Source organism: Oncorhynchus clarkii, chromosome 5 (genome assembly GCF_045791955.1).
Source record: "Oncorhynchus clarkii lewisi isolate Uvic-CL-2024 chromosome 5, UVic_Ocla_1.0, whole genome shotgun sequence".
In the NCBI taxonomy this organism is placed as follows: domain Eukaryota; kingdom Metazoa; phylum Chordata; class Actinopteri; order Salmoniformes; family Salmonidae; genus Oncorhynchus; species Oncorhynchus clarkii.
This window is the reverse complement of record NC_092151.1, coordinates 93648279-93671622: the sequence shown is the minus strand read 5'-3', so window position 1 is coordinate 93671622 and position 23344 is coordinate 93648279. Positions and strand designations below refer to the sequence as shown.

The window sequence follows — 23344 nt, the reverse complement described above, 5'->3', positions numbered from 1 at the left end:
TTCCCCCAATCCATCCGAGAAGTTGCTCGATGCTCCGCTCACTGGGCCTGGACAGGAGCTGGCCATGCAATAACGTGAAATGAAAAAGAGAGACTGCCCAGTTTTCTCTAGATGCAGCTAGACGTGTCAATAACACGGCCCCAAGATAGAGAAGGGAGGAATCCAACCTGGACTGACAGATTGACTTAAAGCCGTCCAAGCTGACAACGGACTCACAGGTACACACACACACACACACACACACACACACACACACACACATGAACGCACACAAAACCACACACACGAACACACACACACACACACACACACACACACACACACACACACACACACACACACACACACACACACACACACACACACACACACAAAGCCCCTGTCAACTCCGTATGGACATTCTATCAGTCTCTCAGTCCCTAAGTCTGGGCAGATCCTATAAGATCTGGTATCTCTGTTTATCCCGGTGCTGACTGTCCAATAGTCTGTGCTTCATCTTCAACAGTATCAGAAGGCCTGGGAATAGCCACCATCCATCCAATAAGCATAAAGACTAGTGGACCAGTCAAAAACACTGTTATAGATGTGAAGAACAGGAGAACCAGTCAAAAACACTGTGTTAGATGTGAAGGACAGGAGAACCAATCAAAAACACTGTGTTAGATGTGAAGGACAGGAGAACCAATCAAAAACACTGTGTTAGACGTGAAGGACCGGAGAACCAGTCAAAAACACTGTTATAGATGTGGAGGACAGGAGAACCAATCAAAAACACTGTGTTAGATGTGAAGGACAGGAGAACCAGTCAAAAACACTGTGTGCTTCTCTGTGACTGGGTACTGAGAGATATAAGACAGCTGCTGCTCTGTGACTGGGTACTGACAGATAAGACAGCTGCTGCTCTGTGACTGAGTACTGACAGATAAGACAGCTGCTGCTCTGTGACTGGGTACTGACAGATAAGACAGCTGCTGCTCTGTGACTGGGTACTGAGAGATGTAAGACAGCTGCTGCTCTGTGACTGGGTACTGAGAGATATAAGACAGCTGCTGTTCTGTGACTGGGTACTGACAGATAAGACAGCTGCTGCTCTGTGACTGGGTACTGACAGATAAGACAGCTGCTGCTATGTGACTGGGTACTGACAGATAAGACAGCTGCTGCTCTGCGACTGGGTACTGAGAGATAAGACAGCTGCTGCTCTGTGACTGGGTACTGAGAGATGTAAGACAGCTGCTGCTCTGTGACTGGGTACTGAGAGATATAAGACAGCTGCTGTTCTGTGACTGGGTACTGACAGATAAGACAGCTGCTGCTCTGTGACTGAGTACTGACAGATAAGACAGCTGCTGCTCTGTGACTGGGTACTGACAGATAAGACAGCTGCTGCTCTGTGACTGGGTACTGACAGATAAGACAGCTGCTGCTCTGTGACTGGGTACTGAAAGATAAGACAGCTGCTGCTCTGTGACTGGGTACTGACAGATAAGACAGCTGCTGCTCTGTGACTGGGTACTGACAGATAAGACAGCTGCTGCTCTGTGACTGGGTACTGACAGATAAGACAGCTGCTGCTCTGTGACTGGGTACTGACAGATAAGACAGCTGCTGCTCTGTGACTGGGTACTGACAGATAAGACAGCTGCTGCTCTGTGACTGGGTACTGACAGATAAGACAGCTGCTGCTCTGTGACTGGGTACTGACAGATAAGACAGCTGCTGCTCTGTGACTGGGTACTGACAGATAAGACAGCTGCTGCTCTGTGACTGGGTACTGACAGATAAGACAGCTGCTGCTCTGTGACTGGGTATTGACAGATAAGACAGCTGCTGCTCTGTGACTGGGTACTGAGAGATGTAAGACAGCTGCTGCTCTCAAATTACACCCTATTCCCTATATAGCGCAACATGTAAAGTGTTGGTCCCATGTTTCATGAGCTGAAATTTACATCCCTGTTACTGAGCATTTCTCTATTTGCCAAGATAATCCATCCACCAGACAGGTGTGGCATATCAACAAGGTGATTAAAAAGCATGATCATTACACAGGTGCACCTTGTGCTGGGGACAATAAAAGGTCACTCTAAAATGTGCAGTTTTGTCACACAACACCACAGATGTCTCAAGTTTTGAAGGAACGTACAATTGGGATGCTGACTGCAGGAATGTCCACCAGAGATGTTGCCAGAGAATGTAATGTTAATTTCTCTACCATAAGCCACCTCCAATGGTGTTTTAGAGAATTTGGCAGTACATCCAACTGGCCTCACAACCACAGACCACGTGTAACCACACCAGCCCAGGACCTCCACAGCCACAGACCACGTGTTACCACACCAGCCCAGGACCTCCACACCAGCCCAGGACCTCCACAGCCACAGACCACGTGTAACCACACCAGCCCAGGACCTCCACAACCACAGACCACGTGTAACCACACCAGCCCAGGACCTCCACAGCCACAGACCACGTGTTACCACACCAGCCCAGGAACTCCACACCAGCCCAGGACCTCCACAGCCACAGACCACGTGTAACCACACCAGCCCAGGACCTCCACAACCACAGACCACGTGAAACCACACCAGCCCAGGACCTCCACAACCACAGACCACGTGAAACCACACCAGCCCAGGACCTCCACAACCACAGACCACGTGTAACCACACCAGCCCAGGACCTCCACAGCCACAGACCACGTGTTACCACACCAGCCCAGGAACTCCACACCAGCCCAGGACCTCCACAGCCACAGACCACGTGTAACCACACCAGCCCAGGACCTCCACAACCACAGACCACGTGAAACCACACCAGCCCAGGACCTCCACAACCACAGACCACGTGAAACCACACCAGCCCAGGACCTCCACACCAGCCCAGGACCTCCACACCAGCCCAGGACCTCCACACCAGCCCAGGACCTCCACACCAGCCCAGGACCTCCACAACCACAAACCACGTGTAACCACACCAGCCCAGGACCTCCACACCAGCCCAGGACATCCACACCAGCCCAGGACCTCCACAACCACAGACCACGTGTAACCACACCAGCCCAGGACCTCCACAACCACAGACCACGTGTAACCACACCAGCCCAGGACCTCCACAACCACAGACCACGTGTAACCACGCCAGCCCAGGACCTCCACAACCACAGACCACGTGTAACCACACCAGCCCAGGACCTCCACAACCACAGACCACGTGTAACCACATCAGCCCAGGACCTCCACACCAGCCCAGGACCTCCACACCAGCCCAGGACCTCCACACCAGCCCAGGACCTCCACAACCACAGACCACGTGTAACCACACCAGCCCAGGACCTCCACACCAGCCCAGGACCTCCACACCAGCCCAGGACCTCCACAACCACAGACCACGTGTAACCACGCCAGCCCAGGACCTCCACACCAGCCCAGGACCTCCACACCAGCCCAGGACCTCCACACCAGCCCAGGACCTCCACAACCACAGACCACGTGTAACCACGCCAGCCCAGGACCTCCACACGAGCCCAGGACCTCCACAACCACAGACCACATGTAACCACACCAGCCCAGGACCTCCACACCAGCCCAGGACCTCCTCAGCCACAGACCACGTGTAACCACACCAGCCCAGGACCTCCACAACCACAGACTACGTGTAACCACACCAGCCCAGGACCTCCACAACCACAGACCACGTGTAACCACACCAGCCCAGGACCTCCACAACCACAGACCACGTGTAACCACACCAGCCCAGGACCTCCACACCAGCCCAGGACCTCCACAACCACAGACCACGTGTAACCACACCAGCCCAGGACCTCCACAACCACAGACCACGTGTAACCACACCAGCCCAGGACCTCCACACCAGCCCAGGACCTCCACAACCACAGACCACGTGTAACCACACCAGCCCAGGACCTCCACAACCACAGACCACATGTAACCACACCAGCCCAGGACCTCCACATCCGGCTTCTACACCTGTGGGATCATCTCAGACCAGCCACCCAGACAGCTGATGAAACTGTTGATTTGCACAACTGAGATGTGGAGATTTCTGCACAAACTGTCAGAAACCGTCTCAAGGAAGCTCATCTGTGTGCTCCTCGTCCTCACCGGGGTCTTGACCTGACTGCAGTTCGGCGTTTTAACCGACTTTAATGGGCAAATACTCACCTTCAATGGCCACTGGTACGCTGGAGAAGTGTGTTCTTCACGGGTTAATCCCAGTTTCAACTGTACCGGGCAGACAGCGTGTATGGCGTTGTGTGTTGGCGAGCGGTTTGCTGATGTCAACGGTGTGAACAGAGTGCCCCAGGGTGGAGGTGGGGTTATGGTATGGGCCGGCATAAGCTACGAACAACGAAAACAATTTCATTTTATCGATGGCAATTTGAATGCACAAAGATACCGTGACGAGATCCTCAAGTCCATTTTTATACCATCCAACCGCCGCCATCACTTCCTGTTTCAGCATGATAATGCACAGCCCCATGTCGCAAGGATCTCTACACAATTCCTGGAAGTTGAAAATGTCCCAGTTCTTCCATGGCCTGCATACTCACCAGACATGTCACCCTATTGAGCATGTTTGGGATGCTCTGGATCGACGTGTACGACAGCGTGTTCCAGTTCCCACCAATATCCAGCAACTTCACACAGCCATTGAAGAGGAGTGGGACAACATTCCACAGGCCACAAACAACAGCCTGATCAACTCTATGTGAAAGAGATGTGTCACGCTGCATGAGGCAAATGGTGGTCACACCAGATACTGACTGGTTTTCTTGAGGTAAATGTGACCTCACCAGATACTGACTGGTTTTCATGAGGTAAATGGTGGTCACACCAGTTACTGACTGGTTTTCATGAGGTAAATGGTGGTCACACCAGATACTGACTGGTTTTTATGAGGTAAATGGTGGTCACACCAGATACTGACTGGTTTTCATGAGGTAAATGTGACCTCACCAGATACTGACTGGTTTTCATGAGGTGAATGGTGGTCACACCAGATACTGACTGGTTTTCATGAGGTAAATGTGACCTCACCAGATACTGACTGGTTTTCATGAGGTAAATGGTGGTCACACCAGTTACTGACTGGTTTTCATGAGGTGAATGGTGGTCACACCAGATACTGACTGGTTTTCATGAGGTAAATGGTGGTCACACCAGATACTGACTGGTTTTCATGAGGTAAATGGTGGTCACACCAGATACTGACTGGTTTTCTTGAGGTAAATGTGACCTCACCAGATACTGACTGGTTTTCATGAGGTGAATGGTGGTCACACCAGTTACTGACTGGTTTTCATGAGGTAAATGGTGGTCACACCAGATACTGACTGGTTTTTATGAGGTAAATGGTGGTCACACCAGATACTGACTGGTTTTCATGAGGTAAATGTGACCTCACCAGATACTGACTGGTTTTCATGAGGTGAATGGTGGTCACACCAGATACTGACTGGTTTTCATGAGGTAAATGGTGGTCACACCAGATACTGACTGGTTTTCATGAGGTAAATGTGACCTCACCAGATACTGACTGGTTTTCATGAGGTAAATGGTGGTCACACCAGATACTGACTGGTTTTCATGAGGTAAATGGTGGTCACACCAACTGGTTTTCTGATTTTTATACGTACAGTATATTTATATTTACTCTCAAGTACTAAAGTAAACTGAACTCGCTGTCATGTTCCAGGCAATGTTTTTCTACTCCTCAATAGTACAGTGTTGTTGTGTCCACTGGAGCCTCTTCTTCTTGTTTTTAGCTGATAGGAGTGGAACCCGGTGTGGTCGTCTGCTGTAGTAGCCAATCAGTGACAAGGATTGACAAATTGTGCGTTCCGAGATGCCATTCTGCACACCACTGTTGTACTGCGTTGTTATTTGTCTGCTTGTGGCATCGCCTGTTAGCTTACACGATTTTTGCCATTTTCCTTCGACCTCTCATCAATAAGCTGTTGTCGCCCACAGGACTGAGCTGCTGTCTTTTATCTATCTCAGCATCATATCACGCTCAAAGTTGCGTAGGCCATTCGTTTGGCCCATTCTAACTGAACCCCTCAATGCCTGTCTGCCTGCTTTATATAGCAAGCCACGGTCAAGTGACTCACTGACTGTAGGAGCGATCCATTTTCGTGAAGGTGTACCTAATAAACTGTCCGGCGAATGTATATCAAATGCTGCCATTTGACACTTTATTTGGGTTCAGCGAGCGCAACCTCGTTTTAGAGACAGAGATGCCGGCGCTTCTATCAAACGTATTCCCATCTGTTTGTTTAAGGTGAAACCAACCGAGCAAAATGGGATTGATTACCTCACAACAATTGGATTTTGGATATCACACTACAAGTCCTGTGTCTGCATCCCAAATGGCTTTTCCTGTCACGGACGTCGTTCAAAGAAGACCAAGGTGCAGCGTGGTGAGCGTACATTTTCTTTTATTAGTAAAATGTCGCCAACTAAACAAAATTAAATAACAAAAACAACCGTGAAGCTACAAGGGCTGTTTTGCCCCTAACAAAGACAACTACCCACACTGAAAAGAGGGGCTACCTAAGTATGATTCCCAATCAGAGACAACGATAGACAGCTGATTGAGAACCATACCCCGGCCAAAACATAGAAATAAAGAAACATAGAAAACAAAACTAATGCCCCCCCCCCCACATCACACCCTGACCAAACCAAAATAGAGACATAAAAAGGCTCTCTAAGAGCGGGACAATTCCCTTTATAGTGCACTACCTTTGATTCTGGGATCTGGCCAAAAGTAGTGCACTATATAGGGAATATGGAGCCATAGGGTCCTGGTCTAAAGTAGTGCACTATATAGGGAATAGGGTGCCATAGGGTCCTGGTCTATAGTAGTGCACTATATAGGGAATAGGGTGCCATAGGGTCCTGGTCTAAAGTAGTGCACTATATAGGGAATAGGGTGCCATAGGGTCCTGGTCTAAAGTAGTGCACTATATAGGGAATAGGGTGCCATAGGGTCCTGGTCTAAAGTAGTGCACTATGTAGGGAATAGGGTGCCATTTGGGACGTAAAACAAGTACTGTGTATACAGACTGTAGTACTTACTGATACCTCATTAACCTGCCCGTGGCTAAACCCCTATGAGTAAAGGAAATAAAGGCAGAGGGCTAGCAGGATAATCTGTGAACCACTCCAACAATGACCCTTTAGAATTTTTCTGAAGGCTCTGAGAGTTGGCAAAAGACGCACACTTCCGCAATAAGTGTGGGTTGAGCCGAAAACAGACTTTAAGAAACAGCTGATCCGCAAGCTGAAAACCCTCCTCAGCTTTCACCAGCCAGAGAAGTCAGAGCTTCGCCATCCTCCGCACAGCACTAGCCCTGGGTTCAAATACTATGTGAAATCTTTCAAATCCTTTGAATGACAAACAGATACAGCATTTTAAATGATTTCCAATAGTATTTGAACCCGGGTCTGTGCAACACAGCCCAGGCAGCAAGGTAGAGGAGAAGAGAAGACCGCTATAACTAGTCAGTCAGGAAGAGAAGCTTCCTCTCTGACAACTCATTTAACATTCTTCCTGCATGAAAGGTGCTACCACCACCCACTACCCACAACCCACCTGCCACTGACGTTCATCTTCTTCTTCACCACCAGAACATCCAAGTTTGATTTCACTCTTCAGACGGAGATCAATTATACACGCGGGCTGCATTACTCAATACGCTCAAAGTACGGCCACATTCTCAGCATTCAAACTCCTTGCGTAAACAAAATAACAGAAATGACGGAGGTTTCAGATCAGAAGGTAAACAGACAGAAAGCATCTTTGAGATGTGATCGTCTGTTTCTCCTTAGTGTGCACAGTCCCTCAGAGTAGGACTGCTGATCTAGGAACAGTTTTCCCTTTTAAATCATATTGAATAAGAGGAGGGACCTGATCCTAGATTAGCACTCTTACTCTGAGACGCTTCATGGATGCACAGAGCCTCAGACCAAAGAGTTTCTAAACCCAGAGGAGCAACATCGCAAGACATCTGGGAACGCTTGAAAAAAACAGACCAAGCAGACCAGACCGGGATATGGGGTTTGAGAAGTCAATGAGAGAGATGATTCAAAATGATTCCTTAGTTGTTCATTTTTGCTAAATCTAAAGGAACAATCTAGATTCGATCCAATGTCTTAAAGTAGATGAACTTGTTATTACTCCAACCTCGTGAAAGTGACAAACTGACACCTTCTCACTTTTGTCAAAAACAACTTTATACATCGAAGGAGTGCCTTTTCAATTCACGGCCTGCACTGACGACCGTTAGACGCCGATGACTTCTTTAGTTCGCCAAAGTCACTATGACATCGCCTACAAGCGCGATCGTGGGATTTCTACTGGAGAAGCAGTTTCTACCTCTTTTCATAGCGTACTTACTGTCTTTGCTCAGACCATTTAGGCCTCAACACTTCATAAAGACCCTCCGGCGTCATTTCCACTGAGTTCTTCGGTCAGCTGGGTGGATGCATTAACCGTCCACTAAACCAAGTGTTATGTGCTGCCATGCTCTCCACAGCTTTTTCAGCCCCTGCGCTCACAACTCTCCTGATATACTTTAGTCCTTTACGTTAATAAGTTATGGTCGATCTGTCATCTACGTTAATAAATGATGGTCGATCTGTCCTCTACGTTAATAAATGATGGTCGATCTGTCCTCTACGTTAATAAATGATGGTCGATCTGTCCTCTACGTTAATAAATGATGGTCGATCTGTACTTTACATTAATAAATGATGGTCGATCTGTCCTTTACGTTAATAAATTATGGTCGATCTGTCCTTTACATTAATAAATTATGGTTGATCTGTCCTCTACGTTAATAAATGATGGTCGATCTGTCCTTTACGTTAATAAATGATGGTCGATCTGTACTTTACATTAATAAATGATGGTCGATCTGTCCTTTACATTAATAAATTATGTGTTGGTCGATCTGTCCTCTACGTTAATAAATGATGGTCGATCTGTCCTTTACATTAATAAATGATGGTCGATCTGTCCTTTACGTTAATAAATGATGGTCGATCTGTCCTCTACATTAATAAATGATGGTCGATCTGTCCTTTACATTAATAAATGATGGTCGATCTGTACTTTACATTAATAAATGATGTGTTGGTCGATCTGTCCTTTACATTAATAAGGGATCTGGATATACTAGGGCTGTGTCACTATGGGCCCTGGTCAACACGAAAGGACGTGGATATACTAGGGCTGTGTCACTATGGGCCCTGGTCAACAGGAAAGGACGTGGATATACTAGGCCTGTGTCACTATGGGCCCTGGTCAACAGGTAAGGACGTGGATATACTAGGGCTGTGTCACTATGGGCCCTGGTCAACAGGAAAGGACGTGGATATACTAGGGCTGTGTCACTATGGGCCCTGGTCAACAGGTAAGGACGTGGATATACTAGGGCTGTGTCACTATGGGCCCAGGTCAACAGGAAAGGACGTGGATATACTAGGGCTGTGTCACTATGGGCCCAGGTCAACAGGAAAGGACGTGGATATACTAGGGCTGTGTCACTATGGGCCCTGGTCAACAGGTAAGGACGTGGATATACTAGGGCTGTGTCACTATGGGCCCAGGTCAACAGGAAAGGACGTGGATATACTAGGGCTGTGTCACTATGGGCCCTGGTCAACAGGAAAGGACGTGGATATACTAGGGCTGTGTCACTATGGGCCCTGGTCAAGCACTATAAAAAGGCACCAAGTCCCATTTGGCAACATACCGTAGCTGTGTCTAAGAAACAGACTCCCTCCCCCATAGGGTCTGGGTTGCACTGGGCTGTGGCTCTGCACAACGTGATAACACAAGGCTCTCCACCAGACCGGCCCCAGGCAGGACCCCCACCTCTCACCTCCACTGCAGGCTTTATTTAAGATGAGTCTCCCAGTCAGGACCCCCTCGTCTCCACAAGTTCAGCTCAGCAGCCTGAACACTTGAAATGGCCCTAAACTAGACACTGTCTGTCTGCTAGGAAGGAGACTGGATCCAAACTAGATTAAGTCTGTCTGCTAGGAAGGAGACTGGATCCAAACTAGATTAAGTCTGTCTGCTAGGAAGGAGACTGGATCCAAGCTAGATACTGTCTGTCTGCTAGGAAGGAGACTGGATCCAAACTAGACACTGTCTGTCTGCTAGGAAGGAGACTGGATCCAAACTAGATACTGTCTGTCTGCTAGGAAGGAGACTGGATCCGAGCTAGATACTGTCTGTCTGCTAGGAAGGAGACTGGATCCAAACTAGATACTCTCTGTCTGCTAGGAAGGAGACTGGATCCAAACTAGACCATGTCTGTCTGCTAGGAAGGAGACTGGATCCAAACTAGATACTGTCTGTCTGCTTGGGAGGAGACTGGATCCAAACTAGATTAAGTCTGTCTGCTAGGGAGGAGACTGGATCCAAACTAGATACTGTCTGTCTGCTAGGGAGGAGACTGGATCCAAACTAGATTAAGTCTGTCTGCTAGGAAGGAGACTGGATCCAAACTAGATTAAGTCTGTCTGCTAGGAAGGAGACTGGATCCAAGCTAGATACTGTCTGTCTGCTAGGAAGGAGACTGGATCCAAACTAGATTAAGTCTGTCTGCTAGGAAGGAGACTGGATCCAAACTAGATACTGTCTGTCTGCTAGGAAGGAGACTGGATCCAAGCTAGATACTGTCTGTCTGCTAGGAAGGAGACTGGATCCAAACTAGACACTGTCTGTCTGCTAGGAAGGAGACTGGATCCAAACTAGATACTGTCTGTCTGCTTGGGAGGAGACTGGATCCAAACTAGATACTGTCTGTCTGCTAGGGAGGAGACTGGATCCAAACTAGATTAAGTCTGTCTGCTAGGAAGGAGACTGGACCCAAACTAGATACTGTCTGTCTGCTAGAAAGGAGACTGGATCCAAACCAGATACTGTCTGTCTGCTAGGGAGGAGACTGGATCCAAACTAGATTAAGTCTGTCTGCTAGGAAGGAGACTGGATCCAAACTAGATACTGTCTGTCTGCTAGAAAGGAGACTGGATCCAAACCAGATACTGTCTGTCTGCTTGGGAGGAGACTGGATCCAAACTAGATACTGTCTGTCTGCTTGGGAGGAGACTGGATCCAAACTAGATACTGTCTGTCTGCTAGGAAGGAGACTGGATCCAAACTAGATACTGTCTGTCTGCTAGAAAGGAGACTGGATCCAAACTAGATACTGTCTGTCTGCTTGGGAGGAGACTGGATCCAAACTAGATACTGTCTGTCTGCTAGGAAGGAGACTGGATCCAAACCAGATACTGTCTGTCTGCTAGGAAGGAGACTGGATCCAAACTAGATACTGTCTGTCTGCTAGAAAGGAGACTGGATCCAAACTAGATACTGTCTGTCTGCTAGGAAGGAGACTGGATCCAAACTAGATACTGTCTGTCTGCTTGGGAGGAGACTGGATCCAAACTAGATACTGTCTGTCTGCTTGGGAGGAGACTGGATCCAAACTAGATACTGTCTGTCTGCTAGGAAGGAGACTGGATCCAAACCAGATACTGTCTGTCTGCTAGGAAGGAGACTGGATCCAAACTAGATACTGTCTGTCTGCTAGAAAGGAGACTGGATCCAAACTAGATACTGTCTGTCTGCTAGGAAGGAGACTGGATCCAAACTAGATACTGTCTGTCTGCTAGGAAGGAGACTGGATCCAAACTAGATTAAGTCTGTCTGCTAGGGAGGAGACTGGATCCAAAGTGAATCTGCTCTGTTTTACTGTTGTTTACCTCATGATTTCGACTGTTACGTTCAACGGCATCATGAACTTTACCAAGTACCAGGACAGTTTAACCCAAAAACAATAAAAGTGACTCCAAAATGACTCTACACATGATTTACCATTCATTTCTATTGGGCCCATAATAATCTGAAACAACCAAAACAAACTGCAAATGCATGAAACAAGTTTGCAGAGTCACAAGCTTGATGTAGACATTGTATGCTATGAATATGGGACCAAATACTAAACTTTTGACTACTTAATTTATAATAATCTTTAAGGGTGTCCATCATTTTGACCCCTACCTTTTTGAGAAGCAAAATCTCTTTCTCTGAGCGATTGTATTAGTATAAAAAAATATAATTTCCCTAATTTTTCGATCATACAATATAGCTCAGTATTTGAATAACGTATTATGTACAGTCATTATTTAATCTTTATCAAGGGGGGCAATCATTTAAGACCCCACTGAATCTTAACCACATCTGTCTATTTCTCCCTCTCCATCTTTCTCCCTCCCTCCCTCCCTCCATCCTTCTCTCTCCCTCCATCTCCATCCTTCTATCTCTCCCTCCCTCTCCATCCTTCTCTCTCCTTCTCTCTCCCTCCCTCTCCATCCTTCTCTCTCCCTCCCTCCAGCTTTCTCTCTCCCTCTCTTTCTCCCCCCTTCCCTCCCTCTCCATCCTTCTCTCTCCCTCCCTCTCCATCCTTCTCACTCACTCCCTCCCTCTCCATCCTTCTCTCTCCCTCCCTCTCCATCCTTCTCTCTCCTTCTCTCTCCCTCCCTCTCCCTCCTTCTCTCTCTCCCTCCCTCTCTATCCTTCTCTCTCCCTCCCTCTCCATCCTTCTCTCTCCCTCCCTCTCCATCCTTCTCTCTCACTCCCTCTCCATCCTTCTCTCTCACTCCCTCTCCATCCCTCCCTCTCCATCCTTCTCTCTCCCTCCCTCTCCCTCCTTCTCTCTCTCCCTCCCCCTCTATCCTTCTCTCTCCCTCCCTCTCCATCCTTCTCTCTCACTCCCTCTCCATCCTTCTATCTCACTCACTCTCCTTCCTTGTCTCTCACTTCCTCTCCTTCCTTCTCTCTCCCTCCCTCTCCATCCTTCTCTCTCCCTCCCTCTCCATCCTTCTCTTTCCCTCCCTCTCCATCCTTCTCTCTCCCTCCCTCTCCCTCCTTCTCTCTCTCCCTCCCTCTCTATCCTTCCCTCTCCATCCTTCTCTCTCACTCCCTCTCCATCCTTCTCTCTCACTCCCTCTCCATCCTTCTCTCTCACTCCCTCTCCATCCTTCTCTCTCACTCCCTCTCCTTCCTTCTCTCTCACTTCCTCTCCTTCCTTCTCTCTCCCTCCCTCTCCATCCTTCTCTCTCACTCCCTCCCTCTCCATCCTTCTCTCTCCCTCCCTCCAGCTTTCTCTCTCCCTACCTCCCTCCATCCTTCTCTCCCTCCCTCTCCATCCTTCTCTCTCACTCCCTCCCTCCCCATCCTTCTCTCTCATTCCCTCTCATTCCTTCTCTCTCTCTCCATCCTTCTCTCTCTCCCTCCCTCTCCATCCTTCTCACTCCCTCCCTCTCCATCAAGCATTTCGCTACATTCCCAATAACATCTGTTAAACACGTGTATGTGACCAATAAAATTTGATCTGATTTTGATTTGATGTCTTTCTCTCCCTCCCTCTCCATTTCTCTCCAACCCCCCTCCCCTCCCGCTGTCTCTCTCTCTCTGAAAACAAACCTCTTGACTTCTCCACACACCCAATGAACCTACATGAAGAGATGAAGCAAGTCTCATAAAATGGTGTGGAGTAGTGGAGCCTTTAGGGACAAACTGAGCCAAGATAAGTTGGTCATCAGTCTATCTATTCATAATAACCCTTCATTGGGATCATATATTTGATACTAGACCACATTTTCCAGCGCACTTCACTATGCAAATTACCAAATGACTTAGTCATCGTCTGGAGGTAGAGAGAGAGAGAGAGAGAGAGAGAGAGAGAGAGGGAGAGGTAGAGAGAGAGAGAGAAAGAGAGAAAGAGAGAGAATACAGTGGCAGAGAGACTGCAGCTACACAAGTTCTCCCACCGACAGACACTGGCAACCTGGGTGTGTCTCAGCCATACACAGAATAATTAATTAATTCACTTATCTCTTTTAAACCACAGCACTCGCGTTTGAGACAATATCATCGCATAAACACCACCCATTTGAGATAGCAATTGTAGAATACATATCGGTGACAAGCTACAATTATATTAGCGTTATAAAACGTGAATTGTTGTGACACTGGACTGCAAAAATAAATCATACTGTTTTGCCCCTGTTGTGCGTAAAGTATAATCAAACAAAAAAGAGGCCTAACAATTAAAGCCATAGACGGACATAATAAACACTTTATACTGGGGTTGTCGTCTGAACTACTTTCAACAGATAAAACATAAGAAAAACTTGCTTGACATTTTCCCATAGAATATGTAGTATATGTTGTTACTAAGAGAAACGTGTACAGGAAGCCTAGAGATCAACAGATCATTTAAACTTAACGTATAACAGTGAACACCAAGCAGGTGCATACAGTCAGCTTCGTGTCATCCCCAACCGGAACAGAACTTCTCCCGACGATTCTGAATGACTTACCGCTTTGCTCCCCCAGAAAGACCAGTTTGAATTTCCTTAAAGGGTTCCCAAAGTCACTACCCACAGACATGTTTTTGGGGGATAATTTGTAAAAGAGCAGGAGAATGAAACGCTTGTTCCCCAGTGGTCCGGGGGTTGTGGTACTGATGATGGATGTGAAACTGAAAAACGACGCCTCAACCCGTTCAATCTGCTCTCTCCGCGATGGAAGCGCTACTGACTGGATCGCCTCCTGTCCGCTTCAACGGCAATCTGCGCATGCGCGGTTTGCTCTCTCCTCGCTCTGTTTGTCTGCCGCCCCCTCCCTTCCTGCTCTGGCACATGACGTCATGCAAAACGGAAGTAAAGGGAAGCTTTCCACTTTTTTTATTTTATTTAAACTCTTGTGCGCTACATTTTAGATTAGTTAGACCATAAGGCAAACTCAGCTTCAAACCTCATCCTTTACCTTTGGCTCCCTCTCTAGTACTTGAGTAACCCATGATGATTACTTACACACAGACACACAGACAGACACACACACACACACAGACAGACAGACAGACAATCCCTTTTTCCCCCATTCTTAACTTTTCCAACACAATATAACAATTAGACAATATAAACAAACATTTTTATTATTTACAGAAGTTACAAGTATTTATTGCTGCATATAAGGCACGCAAACTAAGATTATCCAAAACTAATCATATTGTATTGGCATTTTATTTCAACAAGTAAACAATTATTTAAACAGTGCAATTGATATTTGATGCATAGCATATTATTGTGATTAAAGCTGATGAGATATTGATCATATAAAATTACTATTCTGTGTAAAAAAAAATACGTTTTTAAACATCTCAAACAAAAACTCAAAGTCTCTATAATGTCACTCACCAAAATGCCTCTGTGTTAAAGACAAACTTAAATATTAAGCTAGCTTTAACTTTGTTGTCTACTGCAACTAGAAACCTGAATGAACAACATCCCTGGGATAACAGCAAGTGTACAGTTTTCAATGTGCATCCAAAGACTACGTTTCGTCCTTCAAAATGATCTAAAATCAACACCTTTCACTGCTACTGACCCCCCTTCCCCATGTAGGGATCCTGACCCCCTTCCCCATGTAGGGATACTGACCCCCTTCCCCATGTAGGGATCCTGACCCCCTTCCCCATGTAGGGATACTGACCCCCTTCCCCATGTAGGGATCCTGACCCCCTTCCCCATGTAGGGATACTGACCCCCTTCCCCATGTAGGGATACTGACCCCCTTCCCCATGTAGGGATACTGACCCCCTTCCCCATGTAGGGATCCTGACCCCCTTCCCCATGTAGGGATACTGACCCCCTTCCCCATGTAGGGATCCTGACCCCCTTCCCCATGTAGGGATACTGACCCCCTTAGAGAACAGTGCTGAGGTTACTAACAGGAGGATCAGCTGGGTTAGAGAACAGTGCTGAGGTTACTAACAGGAGGATCAGCTGGGTTAGAGAACAGTGCTGAGGGTACTAACAGGAGGATCAGCTGGGTTAGAGAACAGTGCTGAGGTTACTAACAGGAGGATCAGCTGGGTTAGAGAACAGTGCTGAGGGTACTAACAGGAGGATCAGCTGGGTTAGAGAACAGTGCTGAGGTTACTAACAGGAGGATCAGCTGGGTTAGAGAACAGTGCTGAGGTTACTAACAGGAGGATCAGCTGGGTTAGAGAACAGTGCTGAGGGTTACTAACAGGAGGATCAGCTGGGTTAGAGAACAGTGCTGAGGTTACTAACAGGAGGATCAGCTGGGTTAGAGAACAGTGCTGAGGTTACTAACAGGAGGATCAGCTGGGTTAGAGAACAGTGCTGAGGTTACTAACAGGAGGATCAGCTGGGTTAGAGAACAGTGCTGAGGTTACTAACAGGAGGATCAGCTGGGTTAGAGAACAGTGCTGAGGTTACTAACAGGAGGATCAGCTGGGTTTGAGAACAGTGCTGAGGTTACTAACAGGAGGATCAGCTGCGTTTGAGAACAGTGCTGAGGTTACTAACAGGAGGATCAGCTGGGTTTGAGAACAGTGCTGAGGTTACTAACAGGAGGATCAGCTGGGTTAGAGAACAGTGCTGAGGTTACTAACAGGAGGATCAGCTGGGTTAGAGAACAGTGCTGAGGGTTACTAACAGGAGGATCAGCTGGGTTAGAGAACAGTGCTGAGGTTACTAACAGGAGGATCAGCTGGGTTTGAGAATACTTTAAGCAGACCGTTGAAACATTCTATGGTTGAAAGGCATACTGGACTTTGCCCACTGGCAGTTGATAGGTGAGTCACTTCTCTCATGTGAGACAGGTTAGGTGGATCAGGTGGGTAAAGGAGAGCACATTCAGACAGAACACCACAGCAGACTGTTGAAAGGAACAACCTGAGACTACTCTTTAAAGTGAGACGAGAGAGAGAACGGAGTAGGGAGCCAGGAGGTCAGTCGTATCCCAGATCAGAGTGGTCCATCAGGCCTCTTCTCCAGGCTGTACTCCCTGGTCCTCAGGACCTTCCAGCCCACCACCCCAAGCAGGAAGATCCCCATCACCTTGAAGCCCACCTGCAGGCCCAGGTACCTGCAGAGATACGATAAGGCAGGAGGGTTAGAGCTAGTTTATAGCATGCCAATCCAGTCAACCAATCCAGTCAACCAACCAATCCAGTCAACCAACCAATCACCAATCAATCAACCAATCACCAATCAATCAACCAATACATTAATGAATGAATCATTCTCACTTGTATAACTGAGGCATGACAATAGTTGCATTCTTACCTGTTCCTCAGGATGTTATTGTCATAGTAACCACAGCCCAGCCGGTTGCCACAGGCTTGTTTCCACCAAATACAGGAGCTGTCGATGACAATGCCGAACAGGGCTGGGGCTGGTAACCAGGCTAGAATAGAGGAGGATCACACAATACATAACATTATATACAGGAGCTGAGGATGGCCATGCGGAATGGGGCTGGTAACCAGGCTATTATAATACAATAAGACGTAACTCTAAACATTAACACTGTTCATAGAAAATAACGGCATTTCAATATAGTTGTAATCCACTAGAGGGCACTGTAACACTGCATTGACGGATGATAAGGCAGGGTCATATCCTAGAAGGCGGGTCATATCCTAGAAGGCGGGTCATATCCTAGAAGACGGGTCATATCCTAGAAGACGGGTCATATCCTAGAAGACGGGTCATATCCTGGAAGACGGGTCATATCCTGGAAACGGGTCATATCCGGGAAGACGGGTCATATCCTGGAAGACGGGTCATATCCTGGAAGACGGGTCATATCCTAGAAGACGGGTCATATCCTAGAAGACGGGTCATATCCTAGAACACGGGTCATATCCTAGAAGACGGGTCATATCCTGGAAGACGGGTCATATCCTGGAAACGGGTCATATCCTGGAAGACGGGTCATATCCTAGAAGATGGGTCATATCCTAGAAGATGGGTCATATCCTAGAAGACGGGTCATATCCTAGAAGACGGGTCATATCCTGGAAGACGGGTCATATTCTAGAAGACGGGTCATATCCTGGAAGACGGGTCATATCCTAGAAAACGGGTTATATCCTAGGAGACGGGTCATATCCTAGAAGACGGGTCATATCCTTAAATACGGGTCATATCCTAGAAGACGGGTCATATCCTAGAAGACGGGTCATATCCTAGAAGACGGGTCATATCCTGGAAGACGGGTCATATCCTAGAAGACGGGTCATATCCTGGAAGACGGGTCATATCCTAGAAGACGGGTCATATCCTTAAAGACGGGTCATATCCTAGAAGACGGGTCATATCCTAGAAGACGGGTCACATCCTAGAAGACGGGTCATATCCTAGAAGACGGGTCATATCCTAGAAGACGGGTCATAACCTAGAAGACGGGTCATATCCTAGAAGACGGGTCATATCCTAGAAGACGGGTCATATCCTAGAAGACGGGTCATATCCTTGAAGACGGGTCATATCCTTGAAGACGGGTCATATCCTAGAAGACGGGTCATATCCTTGAAGACGGGTCATATCCTAGAAGACGGGTCATATCCTTGAAGACGGGTCATATCCTTGAAGACTGGTCATATCCTAGAAGACGGGTCATATCCTAGAAGACGCGTCATATCCTAGAAGACGAGTCATATCCTAGAAGACGGGTCATATCCTTGAAGACGGGTCATATCCTTGAAGACGGGTCATATCCTAGAAGACGGGTCATATCCTAGAAGACGGGTCATATCCTTGAAGACGGGTAATATCCTAGGTCTTCTAGGATATGACCCGTCTTCAAGGATATGACCCGTCATATCCTAGAAGACGGGTCATATCCTAGAAGACGGGTCATATCCTGGAAGACGGGTCATATCCTGGAAGACGGGTCATATCCTGGAAGACGGGTCATATCCTGGAAAACGGGTCATATCCTGGAAGACGGGTCATATCCTGGAGCGGTGGATTTGATATATCATTGTATTCCATTGTGTATTGCTTTAGGAACATCTGTCTATGTGAAGAAGATAAAAGAGTATACTTACCAAGCACTCTCATGAGCAAAAACTGGACTCCTATGGCAAAGGATTTATCTTCATGGGGAACAGTTCTGAAACAATTCAAGCAAAGTAATGAATTATAATGAACAATTAACTGAAATGACACTTTATCCAGCCATTATTTAGCTGAGGACCATCATATTCACTACCGGTCAAAAGTTTGGACACACCGACTCATTCAAGGGTTTTTCTTTATTTGTACTGTTCTACATTGTAGAATAATAATGAATACATCAAAACTATGAATTAACACATATGGAATCATGTTAAACAAATCAAAATATATTTCATCATTTAGACGGGTTGTGTGTTAGAGAGGTTACCTGAGGACCATCATATAGATGGGGGTGTGTGTTAGGGAGGGAGGACCATCATATAGATGGGGTTGTGTGTTAGGGAGGGAGGACCATCATATAGATGGGGTTGTGTGTTAGGGAGGTTACCTGAGGACCATCATATAGATGGGGTTGTGTGTTAGGGAGGTTACCTGAGGACCATCATATAGATGGGGTTGTGTGTTAGGGAGGTTACCTGAGGACCATCATATAGATGGGGTTGTGTGTTAGGGAGGTTACCTGAGGACCATCATATAGATGGGGTTGTGTGTTAGGGAGGTTACCTGAGGACCATCATATAGATGGGGTTGTGTGTTAGGGAGTTTACCTGAGGACCATCATATAGATGGGGTTGTGTGTTAGGGAGGTTACCTGAGGACCATCATATAGATGGGGTTGTGTGTTAGGGAGGTTACCTGAGGACCATCATATAGATGGGGTTGTGTGTTAGGGAGGGAGGACCATCATATAGATGGGGTTGTGTGTTAGAGAGGTTACCTGAGGACCATCATATAGATGGGGTTGTGTGTTAGGGAGGGAGGACCATCATATAGATGGGGTTGTGTGTTAGGGAGGGAGGACCATCATATAGATGGGGTTGTGTGTTAGGGAGGGAGGACCATCATATAGATGGGGTTGTGTGTTAGGGAGGGAGGACCATCATATAGATGGGGTTGTGTGTTAGGGAGGGAGGACCATCATATAGATGGGGTTGTGTGTTAGGGAGGGAGGACCATCATATAGATGGGGTTGTGTGTTAGGGAGGTTACCTGAGGACCATCATATAGATGGGGTTGTGTGTTAGGGAGGGAGGACCATCATATAGATGGGGTTGTGTGTTAGGGAGGGAGGACCATCATATAGATAGGGTTGTGTGTTAGGGAGGGAGGACCATCATATAGATGGGGTTGTGTGTTAGGGAGGGAGGACCATCATATAGATGGGGTTGTGTTTTAGAGAGGGAGGACCATCATATAGATGGGGTTGTGTGTTAGGGAGGAAGGATCATCATATAGATGGGGTTGTGTGTTAGAGAGGTTACCTGAGGACCATCATATAGATGGGGTTGTGTATTAGAGAGGGAGGACCATCATATAGATGGGGTTGTGTGTTAGGGAGGGAGGACCATCATATAGATGGGGTTGTGTGTTAGGGAGGGAGGACCATCATATAGATAGGGTTGTGTATTAGAGAGGGAGGACCATCATATAGATGGGGTTGTGTGTTAGGGAGGGAGGACCATCATATAGATGGGGTTGTGTGTTAGGGAGGTTACCTGAGGACCATCATATAGATGGGGTTGTGTGTTAGAGAGGGAGGACCATCATATAGATGGGGTTGTGTGTTAGGGAGGTTACCTGAGGACCATCATATAGATGGGGTTGTGTGTTAGGGAGGCGATCAACCCGGCCAGAGAGATGAGGAACATGACAGGAAGCAGGAAGTGAGGACATTGGTTGGGGCAAGGACCGGGGCGGGCAGTACCCCCACCACCACCCTGGCTGTAAGCTATACAGATACAGTCTGTGTACTTCTACACCAGAAGAAGAAGAACACAGAAGACACCATTGTCAATATATAAAGATAGACAACATATACAAGTATGCCATACATTTCTCAGATTCAAGAAGCAAAATGTACAAAATGACTTGTTTTCATTAAGACAACGGCTAAATTGTGAACGATCGATAACCTATACTGATTTGAAAGTACTGTAATTACAGTTAACTCTTGGTCTGAATTGAAGTCTAACTAATTCAACTAGTCAACATAATGGCCATGCATTGACTATTATATACACCAAGTCGAGTCAATATAACTATTAGCCTTGCCACAGTCCTCCTGCTTGTGGATTACACTACTACTGCAACATCTACAAGTGGTTTAACTCCACTTAAAACACTTCCTGTGTCCCAGGGCCGATTACAGATGGATTGGACTGGCCCATTGATTGTTAACCATCCATATCGTGTCCCTGTACTGTAGGTAGAGACTGTAGCACACAGTCAGACACATAGCGCCATGTCTGGCTGGCTGCCTTTGCTGACCAATACACTCTCCTAAACTGGGTTTAATCAGTTTAAACGGTTGAAGATTTACACCGTACAGATGTAGGATCTTAATTAGACCAGTTTCTTACAGTAGGAGAATACCAGGACATGGCGGTAACAGGAAAATGTGAATTATTTTGTGGATTATAATTAATGGAAATTTTTGTAAGGGGTTTGATGCATTTTTTTGTTAAGGCAAATCAAGTCTGACATCTTTTAAGGGGAAACTTTAGAAGCTTTTATAAACCTTGAATACGCTACAATCAGGCTTTTATAAACCTTGATGACGCTACAATCAGCGGTGGAGACATACTCTAGTAGAAGTAAAGATACCTTGATAGAAAATGACTCAAGTGAAAGTCACCCAGTAAAATAATACTTGAGTAAAAGTCCAAAAGTTTTTGGTTTTTAATATACTTAAGTATCAAACGTAAAAGTATAAATCATTTAAAATTCCGCATATTAAGCAATAAAGATGGCACCATTTCTTGTTTTCTTAATTTACGGCTAGCCATGGGGCACACTTCAACACTCAGACATCATTTACAAACAAAGTATGTGTTTAGTGAGTCCGCCTAGATCAGAGGCAGTAGAGATGACCAGGGATGTTCTCTTGATACGTGTGTGAATTAGAACATTTTCCTGTCCTGCTAAACATTCAAAATGAAACGAGTACTTTTGGGTGTCAGGGGAAAATGTACGGAGTAAAAAAGTACATTATTTTATTTAGGAATGTAGTGAAGTTAAAGTTGTCAAAAATATAAATAGTAATGTAAAGTACAGTTACCCCCAAAAAATGACTTAAGTAGTACTCTACACGACTGACTACACGTTTGCATTTCCTGCTGTACAGGACATTTACTGGATGATCAAATTAAGACCCTACATCTGTAACATTACCATTTGTTCAGTCATGCCACACTACTTCCCTAACTTCATTCTGACGTGTCTTTTATGCAAATCAAAGCAGATAAATGTGCACTCATCAGAAGCCTGAGATTAAATGGCCACCTACCAGAACCCTGAATTTGTTCTTGGGGTCTTTGGTGTACTCCTTGCAGCCTGCGTGGCAGGGAGACAGGTACTCAGTGTTGTCTGATCCACACACTGGGTTAAAGGAGTCAGCAGGACAGGAGCAGTTGGAATAACAGGTGGCCAGAAACCTGTAGGGGGGGGGAGAAGATGTTTAGAGAATGGTTTAGTGTGTCACAATAGAGTTATACCCGATATCTGCATTATTGTGCTGAGCTGGCTCAGATATTGTCTTTTCATATGGACCTTTCCAGCACGGTTCCAGGAACTGTGGTGAATGTCTAAGCAGGCCAGATGAGTACAAGGCTAGCTAGGCTTGGTTCAGCTCGGCTCAGCTCAATAGTGTGAAAAGGGCATTTCCATGTTTATATAAGGGTTATGAGATCGCAGCAGAGTTCAGGGTGGAGTTAAGTTCATCAGTAGAGCTCTGGGTGAGTTAAGTTCATCAGTAGAGCTCTGGGTGAGTTAAGTTCATCAGTAGAGTTCTGGGTGAGTTAAGTTCATCAGTAGAGCTCTGGGTGGAGTTAAGTTCATCAGTAGAGCTCTGGGTGAGTTAAGTTCATCAGTAGAGCTCTGGGTGAGTTAAGTTCATCAGTAGAGCTCTGGGTGAGTTAAGTTCATCAGTAGAGCTCTGGGTGAGTTAAGTTCATCAGTAGAGCTCAGTGCCAAACCACATAACAGAAGACAACCGATATATGGGGTTATGGGGTAAAGACCAGGGTTCCTGTTAATGTTATATGTTGTTCATTAGTCTCTGTTTGGTGTTGTACTGTAGTAACAACATCTCTAGTTGTTTGGGTTCACCAGTGGCACAGCTCCAAACAGTAGCCTTGTCTTAGTGTCCACAAGTGGCTAGTTAATTAACGGTGTCTTCTACACGGTTCACAAGGCTCCGTATGTTTGCTTGTGCAATATCAAAAGGTAAGCTAAATTAAGTTAAT

At 46.5% G+C, this 23344-nt stretch overlaps 2 protein-coding genes across 2 annotated transcripts in view; both read right to left on the bottom strand.

Annotated features, from left to right (window-relative positions):
* Positions 1-14562, bottom strand: part of LOC139409805 (ras-related protein Rab-6A-like) — a 72775-nt gene extending 58213 nt beyond the window's left edge. Inside the window, exon 1 of the mRNA XM_071155181.1 lies at positions 14424-14562. Within this exon, the coding sequence (XP_071011282.1) occupies positions 14424-14493 (70 nt within the window). The 5' untranslated portion in view covers positions 14494-14562. The remainder of the gene's footprint in view (positions 1-14423) is intronic.
* A 455-nt stretch (positions 14563-15017) lies between these two features.
* LOC139409578 (solute carrier organic anion transporter family member 2A1-like) overlaps positions 15018-23344 on the bottom strand; it is a 56966-nt gene continuing 48639 nt past the window's right edge. Inside the window, exons 10-14 of the mRNA XM_071154942.1 lie at positions 22387-22534; positions 20679-20854; positions 18971-19035; positions 17202-17322; positions 15018-17001 (exon numbers count right to left, since the gene is read on the bottom strand). Of these exons, the coding sequence (XP_071011043.1) occupies positions 16881-17001; positions 17202-17322; positions 18971-19035; positions 20679-20854; positions 22387-22534 (631 nt within the window). The 3' untranslated portion in view covers positions 15018-16880. The remainder of the gene's footprint in view (positions 17002-17201; positions 17323-18970; positions 19036-20678; positions 20855-22386; positions 22535-23344) is intronic.